Below are 12,407 nucleotides of genomic sequence, written 5' to 3'. Positions count from 1 at the left end.
CTAGAAAATCTCCAAAACAGCAAGAAAAAGACAATAAAATCCACTGGCAAATATTTTGAGTAGACAATTTGCAGAAAGGCAGACCTGATAAATTTGTGAAGATGATCAAGTGTGCTAATATTAAGATACGACATTATAAGCATCAGATTGGAAACAATTAGAAAGTCCGGTAATAACAAGTACTGGTGAGGATATGGGGGAAATTAGGAACATTAGTACATAGCTGATAGAATAAAAGGTATAGCTATTCTGCAGTACTTAGTGAAATTAATATGACTATACCCACAACTTAGCAATCCTACTACATTGTCAATCTTGCTGAGAAACTGATCACAAGTACAGCAGCATGAGATTCTTCATTACATCAATATTTGTGGAGACAAGGAACTAGAAGTCAGCTAAGTGCCTCTCACTGGAAGAATGGTTATGTAAAATGTGATCAATGCATACAATGGAATACTAGGCAACAGTCATAAACAAATTACATTTACATGTAGTAACACTGACATAGCTCAAAAAAGCATAAAGTTGAATGAAAGAACCATTAAAACACAAAACAATTCTAAATAATACACACTGAGAACAACACACATTAAATACTTAGGAGTGAGTGCTAAGTAGAGGAAAAAAAGTAGGGTAAAGAGTATAAAGATAAAAAGTAATAGAAAATGGTCTTTGCTTTGTCCAGTGATAAAATTACATGATAAGCTATGGAGTTTGAGTGACTTCATTCCTTTTGTCTGTTGTCCTAAAAAGGAATTTTTTTAAGTAAAATAAATACAATATAGATATAATAATTTAATAAGATTGTGTTTTGAAGATTAATTCAGATAAAGCACTTAGTGCCTAGCACATATTAAACACTCAATTAATATTATCTATTAATGCTATCAACACTATTCATGATCCAGCTACTACCAATCCATTGGAGTTGGCACTTAAAACCAATTGGATTTAGATTATTTTCCCCCAAAAGATCCTTTCAGGTCTAATATACTATAGTTCTGCAAGAGGGATAGGCAAGTACCACAGGAGGCCCAGAAGCAACAGGCAGGAGAAAAGCTGGAACATTCTTGGGGAATGGGAAAGGCTACCATCTTGTTTGTAGCATCATAGGAAACTTTGATGGTTAATTTGGGAGAATACTGATTAGTAAATGTAATGCACAGATTAAAGAAGTAGGAACTGCGCTAGTAAAAAGTGCTATGAAGCTGGGAGACTTTATATACTTTGCTATACTTCCTCTAAAAGGGTGTTTTAACATTTTAAGTTACAAAATTGTAGCTGAGTTACAAAGTTTTGCTATATAGTGTTTGATTTGGAGTACCCCTTCCCCATCCTCCTCCTTCCCCAAAGTGGGACACAGGTTGTTCTATTGAAATAAGCAAGATCATCACCTAGTGGTTAATTCCTCAAAGTGCTGACACAAGATTTGGTCCCAGAGAGCAAAGAAGTGCCCAATCCATGTCCTCATACAATGTTAATTCATTCAACAAACATTGACTGGGACTTTATGCCAAGCACTATTCTGGTGCCTGGGGATACAGAGTTGCTAACACAAAATGACAAGTTTAAAAATAAAATTAAGGAAGTACCAACTTAGAAGCTTAAGCGCCCTCTCAAAATGATGTTGCATGTATTTATTTCCCACTGGTTTTCCGTAGATCATAGACGAAGAAGAAACACAATTTATGAGCAATTGCCCTGTTGCAGTCACTGAAAGCACTCCACGGAGGAGGACGCGGATCCAGGTGTTTTGGATAGCGCCACCAGCAGGAACAGGCTGCGTGATTCTGAAGTAAGTAACCATGGAATCCTTCCCTGCAGTTTATCAAAGACTTTGCGATGTGATTGCAGGGAGAAAAAAAAAAAAAAAAAAAAAAGTTCGTTACTGAGGATCAGAAAGTTGCATCATCCCTCTGCCCTCCCTTATCTGAATTCTCAATAGCACCATAGACTATCATTGGCTTCATAAAGATTCATTTGCTGGAATCTATGTTCATCAAATAGGATGATTCTCCTGGCCACCCTGTCCTACTACAGATAATTATATTAGGGCTGGTTAAGAAAAATTACAAACCAGATGAAGATAATCTTTTGACTTTTTCCACCTGGAATTTAACACTTTTTCTTTTCTCAGAGCATACAGCACCTAGAATCCTTAAACTATGCTTAGGCTACCCTGAGACCCACATGTGACCTCCATTAGCCCTGAGCTCTGCTTTATGATGCTACCTTCTTCCTTGCCCATCAAAATGGCCCTCTGGTGCCACTTCCTATCTTGCCTCTTGACCCTCCTTTCAGTGAATTATAATAGGTGATAAAAGGTATTAACCAGCCAAAACAGTTTTCCTCTGAAAGGTAGTGTTGTCTCAACCTATTATCTCCAAACTTACATGCCACAAAATGATGGTTTGGGAAATGGAAATAGATGGGCAGGAAAACAATTTCCGTGATCAAATGTTTGCAAAATGCTATGTACTAAATACGCTTCTTACAGATTCACAACACTAGCATAATGAAGGTTTTGCAAAGTCCTGGCAAAAAATAAAAATCTGCTTAATTTGGTTTCACCCAGTATTTTCCAAACTTACTTGATTGTAAAGCTCCTTTTTTATGGTGACATCTATTAACATTCACAGTTTGGTGAAACACAGCCATAATTTATTTTAAATAGGTTTGAAGTCCTATAGAGAATGATGCTTAGAATGTTAGGATTTCATACCAGCAAATTAGTCATGGATAGATGGACATGGTCCCAGTCCTAGCATCCAAGAAGTCACTGTTTTTTTTTAATGGAAGTAGGCACTGAGACCTTCCCAACAGTCTCTTTTTTAAATCCTCGAAGGTCTTATTTATGTATTTGGTTCATTTGTCAAATATAGTCATTTTGACACACTTACAACTGTGGTTAACTCCAGCCCACCCCTGAGGAGATGGTGATAAGAAAGCCCACCTAGGCATTGCAGTCCCTGTAGTTCCTAGACTTCCACTGTGCTTGACTTATGGGAAAAACCCCACAGAGTCTCTGAAGCATCTATCCATTGTCCAGACTCAGCCCTGTCGTCGTCTGGCCTCCCTTTGCTGCCATCTGTCTGGACATTATTTGTTTCTTTCATAGTTTAATGCAAGCTGAGCATCTTTCCTCAGTTTCCTTGAGCAGTTTGGCTCTTGGAATTAATCTACACTGGTCATTAAGAAAAAATCAGTAGAATTTTAAAACATGAAATCGTGTCTATAAATGTCAATATATAACATGTCTATAGTATCTAGTTAAAATGTGGGAGATGGCCTTGTGGAAATGAACAAAGACCCCTGAAATGAGAACAGAGACTGTGTGTTCAGAGCCTGTTGTATAACAAGGGAGTCAGCTGCCATTACTAGCATTTGGCAGAGTCTCAAAGGCAGGCAGAGGACTGGGAAAGCCTTCTAGTGAAAACAAGAGAAGACTGATTGGAGGTTCCTTGGCATGAGGAAGCTGGAGGCAGGCTAACTACAAGTGGAGCATCTTATGCGATTGGTTTGGAGGGCATATTTGGCTTACTCTGGTTAGTTCTGAGTTGAAAGTGAGGGAGGTGGTGAAGGCAAAAAATAGAGCAGTTGACAGTTCTTTGGACAAATCCTGATATTCTGTGTCGATTGCTGGGGCCCAGAGACTGGAGGTCAGAGTATTATGGTCATTGGGATAAATAGCCTTGCTATTGTCTGTTAGTATATTCACTCTTAGCCCAGAGACTGGGTTCCCAGCTTGGCCCTCAGTGCCCATCCCACTACCCATGACAGCCCAGTGGCTCCACAGAGCCTGGAGCTCTAAAGAAAATGGGTTGAAAATGTCAGATCTATGTGAAGAGTCTTCCTGCTCTAAAAGCTCTTATCCCTCCGGCCCAGATCTCTAGTTTTCTTTGATTTATTGTTCTTACAACCCAGAAGCATTAGATCTTTTTGGTGGAAGCCAGAAGGGCATCTATTGTTTACCCATTAACAATCAATGTATGTGTACATATGTTTATCCATTAACAACATGTATGGCTTGTTCATTCACTCATTCTTCCAACAAATGCAACTGAGCTTCTCTTAGCCCAGGCATCCACGATATACACAATGGAGGTATGTTCTTGACCCTGGAGGTTCTTACAAGTCAGATAAGGGAGAGAGAAAAAGTCAACCAATGCTTTCTGTGTACCAAGAACTCAGCGCACATCTAGCAGGCTTTGTCTAATTTGATCTTCACAGAAAACTACTCCCATTTTACAGAGGAGGAGACAGGCCCTGGGGAAATTAGGCAAGTTTTTTAAAGTCATGAATCCATTTAACATTAAACTCCATGTTCTGCCTTTCTTTTATTTATTTTTTCTCTGAAGGAGTCCTATATAAGCTACAACTATTTATTAAAGAAATAGTAATTGTATGGGTAAGACATAAATGCATTCACATTGTAAAATTTCAAACAATACAAAAAGTAGTGAAATACGGAAAAATACAGAATAAAGAAAAAGTTAAAAATCCATGGCATCTTAGCTGGGCTTAGTGGCTCATGCCTGTAATCCCAGCACTTTGGGAGGCTGATGCAAACAGATCACTTGAAGTAAGGAGTTCGAGACCAGCCTGGCCAACATGGCAAAACCCCATCTTTACTAAAAGTGCAAAAATTAGCTGGGCATGGTGGTGCGCACCTGTAGTCCCAGATACTCAGGAGGCTGAGGCAGGAGAATAACTTGAATCTGAGAGGTGGCAGTTGCAGTGAGCTGGGATTGTGCCACTGCACTCCAGCCTAAGTGACAGAGTGAAACTCCATCTCAAATAAATAAATAAAATCCATGGCATCTCTCTCAATTCCAGTTTTCTACACAAAGGCAACAATAGAATCAATTTGGTTTGTATGCTTTAGACTTATCTCTGCTTTTACATTTACGAAGGTAATCATAAAAGTACATAGTTTCATTCCTGTGGGAATTTGAGTTTAAACAAATGGTATCATGTTATGCGTAATGCCCTGAACTTGAATGGTTTTTCACTAAATAAGATATATTAGAGATATGTCTGGGTCAGTACATACAAAGCTACCTCCTTTTGTTTTTTAACTGTTGTATGTCTATGGTATGGATGTTAATTATTCCAAAGTTAATGGACATTTAGATTGTTTCTGGTGTCTTACTGTGACAAATAATGCTATGATGAATATCCTGATACTTGCCTATTGAGCAAATTTCCAAGTTTTTATCCACAGTAGATGCCAAGAAATGGGATCATAAGGGATGCACATTTGTAATTTTATTAGATGCTGCCAGATTTTTCTCCAGAAAGCTTGCCAACTTAAACACTCTCCCTGACAGTGAACAAGAGAGCCTAAATCTTTACTTGCTCAATGGCACTTGGTATTATCAATCTTTAAGATTCATAAAGATTGTGTGCATGGCCCATTCATATTCTTGTCCATTTTTTAATAATCTGTCTTTTAAAAATTGATTTATATGGCCAGGCATGGTGGCTCTTGCCTGTAATCCCAGCACTTTGGGAGGCCGAGGTGGGCAGATCACCTAAGGTCAGGAGTTCGAGACCAGCCTAACCAACATGGTGAAACCCCATTTCTTCTAAAAATACAAAAATTAGCCAGGTATGGTGGCAGGCGCCTGTAATCCCAGCTATTCAGGAGGCCGAGGCAGGAGAATCACTTGAACCCAGGAGACAGACAGAGGTTGCAGTGAGCTGATATCCTGACACTGCCATTCAGTCTGGGGGACAGAGTGAGACTCCATCTAAAAAATAATAATAATAAAAATTGAATTATATATATAATTTTGTTTTAATATATACAAATATTATATTTAAAATATAGCTTATAAAATGTTTTTATATGTAAAATATTTAAATATATAAATATTTTATTTAAATACATTAAATAAATATATAAATATTTTATTTAAATACATTAAATATATAAAATCAAATACATATAAAATAATTTGATTTATTTAGAATATATTTATGTTTAAAATTGATCTTTAGGTAGTACAGATAATGACGCTTAGTTGCAAATTTCAACTATTTCTCTCCACCTTTCTTTTAACTTTGCTTATGGGTGTCTAATTAGTCAAAAGTTTGAAATTTTAAGTAGTATCCATCCTTTCCTTTATGAATTTTGATGTTGTCTTGTTCAAAAATAATTTTCCTATGCCTAAGGCTATAAATATATTCCCATATTTTATAGATTTTAAGTAAGTGTAGGTCTTTAATCTTCCTGGAATTTAATGTTGTGAATGATGTGATATTAATAAGCCACCACAGAAAATAGATGGCATGCTCAAAATGAGGTGCCAGAGGAAAGTTTAATAAGGGTCTGGTGGGGGCAAAATAATGGTGAAGGAGGGCTATACAATCCAGGCCTGAAGAAGCAAAAGGAAAAGGCAGAGAGGATGGGGTAGAGAGGACCACCCCTTTACAGGAGCTAAGACCTTTGGTTAAGGGAAGCAACTAGCCTCAGGTACCCCAACCCTACTCCTTTCTCTAATTCCTTGTGGGCTCTCCCTTTGGTGTGGCTCGAACTACAGGAACATAGAGCCCATATATATAATCTTTACGGAGTATTCTCAGTCTTTAACTAGGAGGCAGAAGAGTAGAGCAGGTATCTAGAGGAACAAATCAAAGATACCCACCACAGATGGGAAATTGAAATCTACCTATTTTTCCCCAGATGGGTAGTTGTCCCCCATCCATTTATCAAATAGTTTATTCTTTCCTTTTTGGGCTGAGATGCTACTTCATTAAATGCAAAATTTTTATACAGGTCTGGTCTGTTCTGTTGATCTATTTATGTATTCTTCCATGAAACCCACACCATTTTATAGCATAAAATGGTTTGAAATGGTTATGTTTTGATGGCAAGTTATCGCTCGTTAATCTTCTCATTCAAACTGTTCCTGGTCATCCAAGCAGATTTCTAATTCCTGACAAATCATAGAATAAGTTTGTTGTGTTTGATAAAAAATCGTTTTGGAATTTTGAATGGCTTTGCACTGAAATAATAGTTTCCCAGAATACATAAGATGCATTCACAGTCAAAAACATGGAATGTTCCACATTTATTTTGGTCTTTTGTATCCTTCTTAAAATTTTGTAATTTTCCTTCATTTAGATTGCATATTCTTGAGAGGCTTTTTCCTCACATAGGTAATTTATAGTTTTATTTCTTTTGTGAATGGGATCTTTGTCTTGTGCTTTCTAATCATTGATCCCTTGTGTTTAGAAAAGCTATCGATTTTTGTACCTTAAGTTTGAATTTGGATACTGCTGCACTGTCTTGGTAGTTCTAATGGCTTATTCTTTCATTCTTTTGGGATTGTTGATGTAAATGATCATATCTTAAAATAATGAATATATATACATATACACACATATATACATATACCTGTTGTTTCTTTCTTATATTTTAGTTTATTATCTAGCACCTCTAGTACAGTATTACATAGTAGTATTCATGCTTATTCCAGATTTTAATGGGAACACTATTTTACTTTTAATTGTAATATTCAGTATTACAGGTTTCGAATCAGTGCCTTTAATCAAGTTGAGGAAGACCCTTTATTTAGCTGAGAAACTTCCCTTCTTTATCAGGTTGAAGGTGCTATTTGGGAAACCAACCAACCAGTATGCCATGTGCACCTACCATGCACCCAGAGTATAGCAGGCATTGAGGAAGATTCAGGGTATAAACAATGATCCTGACTTTGAAAACGCTTTCAGTCTAGTTGTGATATAAATTAAAATATTTATGCAAAAGCTAGCAAACCCAAGACAGACATTAATGGGGGACAAATTAAACATGGTAAGAGTTCAGAAAGGAGATGAATGAGGAATGGAAAAATCAGAGCCTCTTGGAAAGGTTAGCAGTTGCATCTTGAAGACAGTGTTAGGGTTTGGATAAAAGGACAGAAGGGAAGAGGTTATTCCACGTAAAAGGGGTGGATAAAGTGAAAACTGAAGTGAGAGAAAACATGGCAGCCCTGGAAGACAGTAGACAAACTTTTCAAGATTAAAAAGCCTTTGGGGGCCAAAATTCATTGCTAAATCGTAGAGTCCCTCCAATACCAACAGGAAGAGATTGAACTTGATTCTAGCGGAGTTGAGGCAGCCATTAGTAGTTGTTAAACAGTGGACTGACACACTGGGAGGAATGTTCATTAAAAAGTTAGTAACGATGGGCCAGGTGTGGTGTTCATGCCTGTAATCCCAGCATTTTGGGAGGCTGAGGCAGGCAGATCACCCGAGGTCAGGAGTTCGAGACCAGCCTGGCCAACATGGTGAAACCCTCTCTCTACTGCAAGTACAAAATTGGCCAGGCATGGTGGTGCATGCCTGTGATCCCAGCCACTTGGAAGGCTGAGGCAGGAGGAAACGCTTGAACCCAGGAGGTGGAGGTTGCAATGAGCGGAGATCATGCCATTGTACTCCAGCCTGGGCAACAAGCACGAAACTCCATCTCAAAACAAACAAACAGGTTAGTGAGGATGCTTAAATCTGGCAGCAAAGTTCAGGACAGATAAAAAGGGGGTACCAACTGTGCTGCAGAGCCCTCACTTGTCAAAAGGAGCATTTGTGTTGTATTTGAGTAATATTCCTGGGAGAAGGCAGCCTAGTAGATAAGCTGCACAGACTGATGAATGTCTGTAGATGACAGCTCTGAAGCCCACGTGGCTGGTTGTGTTCCTTTGCCCAGGAGTGCTGGGAAGGAAAATACATAACAATTATGACTTTCCTTTTGGCACAAACCTGACACCATTTCCATTTTCCATTTGGATGCAAAGCTTTGTACATTTCTAAATTACAGACTTTCCAGGCAGCCCTCCTTATAGCCTTCTCCCTACAAAGTGACCCAGCACTTAAAGTTTCCCTGGCATGTTACAATGCTGCAAGAATGCTGCAAACCGTCACAGGCAAGTAGCAATTGATTAAAAGAAAAAGCCCCCATGAGTAGAATAAATGTTTACAGACCTCACCAGAAGGGAGTTCTGTATCCTTGAGTCTGACAAAAGTTTTATCTCGTGACGTGATCCTCTGTTTCCATGGATTTGTTACCTTTGGGTGGATTTCTAACACTTACTTGTCCCTTCCTGGAAGGGTCTGAGATGTAGATCATCCTTCTCCTGAGAACACATTCATCTGGTGAACCATCAGGAAATTCACTCTTAGGAAACAGTGGTTGGTTAAAGGCAGTCGTAAGAGCCAAGAGCCAGGCACTGTTCTGGGTGCACCACAAATACTTCTTTCATCCTCATAGCAACCCTATGAAGTAGATATGAAGGAGGAAGCTGAGGCACAGAGAGGTTCAGTAATGTGCCCAAGGTCCCAGGGTAAGTGACAGAGTTGGGATTGGAACGCTCCCAAGTCTGCGATCTTCACACTGTACTCTGCCATCTCGGCCTGCTGCTGCAGGGTCAGGCTGGACTCTGACTCTTCTCTCCCTCCAGCATCATTAGAGCCAGATCTTGGCTCTTTTTTATCGCTTGCTCTACATTCGTTGCCTAATTCATAGACACGTCTTGCCTTACGCTTGTAGAAACCTCCTAAGTGATCACTCCAGTTTCTTACCCTCTGATCCTCCTCACGCTGATATAAGACTTGCTGTCCTCGGGCCCAGCTGAGTCACACCACTTACCTAACACTTGAACAGGGCTCCCCAGCACTTCCAGATAAAGTTCAAATCCTGATCAGAGCACATAAGGGTACCTATGACCTTCACCAGGTCCCTAACCAGCCTTCCTCTCCATGTCTTTCTGAACTCTGAATCCTCCCCAGCCTTTCTTGTCTGTCCATTCCCTTGGTAGCGCTTACCGAACACCTCCTGCATGTGCGTACTAAGGACACAGAGGCTGCCTTTGAGGTTGGCACAGTCTAGGGAAAATCATGAACATACAAATTGGGTCCACAGCCCTGCATCTGCAAACTGAAATCCAGAAAGCTCTAAAATCCAAAAGATTTTTCATAACTCATTTAGGGCCAAAACCTGCCCTAAACTGCTTCAAAGTTACGTATGGTCTTTTTGTATACATATTAATGTGTTTGATGGTGAGATGCTGTCCCAGGCCCTGATGGGGGCATTACAAGATATAAGGAATATGTACTATATTATTCAAAATATTCTTAATTTCAAAACATATCTGGCCTCAGGTCTATCAGAGAAAGGACCTTGGCCCTGTTGATGCAATCCAGGGTGGGAAATTCAGTAATGGAAGCACCACTCAGGGTGCTTAGGCAACCCTCTGGCAGGATTGGGTTTCATGTAAATGTTAAAAAGAAGCAATTCATTTCTTGCTAGTGAAATAACCTATTCCCAGTTGCAGCTGCTACAAGATACGAGAATTCATTCAATGTTTCTTACCACCAAAGAATAAAGTCAATATTCCTTAGCATGGTGTCCAACTCTATATGATGTTTCTAGCCACCTTTACAGCCTTATTTGTAGGAACTCTTCCCCACACAGGACTCTGAGTTTCATGAAGGCATGGATCAATTTCACTCTTCTTTGTGCTTGTAATGTAGGTCAGAAAATCACAGCCCATGGGCCAAAACTGGTCCACTGCCTGTTTTTGTAACTAACGTTTTATTGGAACACAGTCACGTTAATTCATTTATGTATTGTTTAGAGCTCTTTCAAGCTATAGCAGCAGAACTTAAAAGTTGCAATGGAGACCATATGGCCTGCAAAGCCTAAAATATTCATCTGGCCCTTTATAGAAAAAGTTTACTGGTTTCTGTTCTAATGTACACTCCAGCATCAGGAACTCAATAATTACTGATTCCTGTCCTAGATTCTTCTAAAAGCCCAGCTGAGACGAAAGTTTACAAGCAGGTACTTTATTTGGGAAGTGATCCCAGGGAGCAAGAGTGAAGGGTAGGGGTGGTGATTTGGTCAAGTTTTACTGACTTGGCCACCACTGCAGGCCACTGGTGTTTGATCCCACTTGTGGCCTTTGGAGAAGGCTTATGACATGTGTCTCAGAACAGTGCACCCAGGGTAAACTGGGGAAGCCACTCTCCATTGGTCTCCATCCTTCATTAATTAAAGGTGGCCCCACAAGCATTAGCTCCCCTCCACTTCTGAGATGCATATATGTGAGTATTCTTAAGATTCTGAACACTTGCTGCAGCATCAGAGAAGCTCTGGAACAGGAATCAAGTGGTACACCATGCAGGCAAGATGTGCATCATCCCATTGCAGTGGGGCAGAGATGGTCAAGGTCTGTACATAGTTGGTCATTACAGCAGTGGTTGGAGTCAGAGTTGTGCTGAGAGGATGTGAAGATGTGTGTAGAGTTGCCTATTATGGTCTGAATGTTTTGTGTCCACCCCAAAATCTGTATGTTGACGTTTAATCCCCATTGTGATGGTATTAGGAGATGGGACTTTTGGGCTATAATTAGATCAAGAGGATGAAGCCCTCAAAAATGGGATTAGTGCCCTTATAAAAAGACATACAGGGACAGATGTGGAGGCTCATGCCTGTAGTCCCAACACTTTGAGAAGCCAAGGTGGGAGGATCGTTTGAGTCCAGGACTTCGAGACCAGCCTGGGAAACATAGTGAGACCTTGTCTCTACAAAAAATAAACAAATTAGCCTGGTGTGCTGGTGAGAGCCTATAGTCCCAGCTACTCAGAAAGCTAAAGTGGAGGATTGCTGGAGCCCAGGAGATTGAGGCTTCAATGAGCTGAGATGGCACCACTGCACTCTAATCTGGGAGACATAGTGAGACCCTGTCTCAAAAAAAAAAAAAAAAAAGACAAGGCTTGCTTTCTCTGAAACTCTGTCATTCACTATGTGAGGACAGGAGGAGATGGCCGTCTTTAAACCATGAAGAGGGCCTTTACAGGGCACCAAATATGCTGGCACCTTGATCTTAGACTTTCCAGCCCCCAGGACTGTGAGAAATACATTCTGTTGTTTATAAGCTAGTCAGTTGATGATACTGTATTTTGTTATCACAGCCTGAACAGACTGAGACAGTGCCCAACACGTTGATTAATCAAATAACAGTATAAGTAGCTTATATTTATTGCTAAGCACTATGCTAAATGCAATGCAGGTCTTATCTATGTCTTACATAATTCTCATAAAAGCCCTATAGAATTTTCACTGTATCATTCCCATTTTGTTCATAAGAAAGCTGACATTTAGAAAGTTGATACTTGGGCCAGTAAAGCAGTAAAGTAATGGGGTCTGGGACTTCAACTCACTTCTGCCTGACTCCAAAGCCCTGATCACCACTAAGCCACACTGACTCAGCTTGACTCCCCTCCCCGCCACTCCTGCCCACCTTCTGCCTTAGTAGGTCTGTGAGGAGTAGGACAGAGCCCTTCTTATAACCAGGGGTTGGAGGACTACCTGTGGGGTGAGATATTGTTCCCCAAGTAAG

At 39.9% G+C, this 12,407-nt stretch overlaps 1 protein-coding gene across 2 annotated transcripts in view; it reads left to right on the top strand.

Moving 5' to 3' along the window:
- Nucleotides 1-12,407, top strand: part of SPON1 (spondin 1) — a 295,913-nt gene that overhangs the window by 82,872 nt on the left and 200,634 nt on the right. For both annotated transcript variants that reach the window (XM_077960460.1, NM_001266118.1), the window contains 1 exon segment: nt 1,665-1,798. In XM_077960460.1, coding sequence (XP_077816586.1) covers nt 1,692-1,798 — 107 coding nt within the window. In that variant the 5' untranslated portion in view covers nt 1,665-1,691.

The sequence above is a fragment of the Macaca mulatta genome, chromosome 14 (assembly GCF_049350105.2).
Source record: "Macaca mulatta isolate MMU2019108-1 chromosome 14, T2T-MMU8v2.0, whole genome shotgun sequence".
NCBI lineage: Eukaryota > Metazoa > Chordata > Mammalia > Primates > Cercopithecidae > Macaca > Macaca mulatta.
Note: the sequence above shows the minus strand (reverse complement) of the source record. Positions and strands in the feature narration are given on the sequence as shown.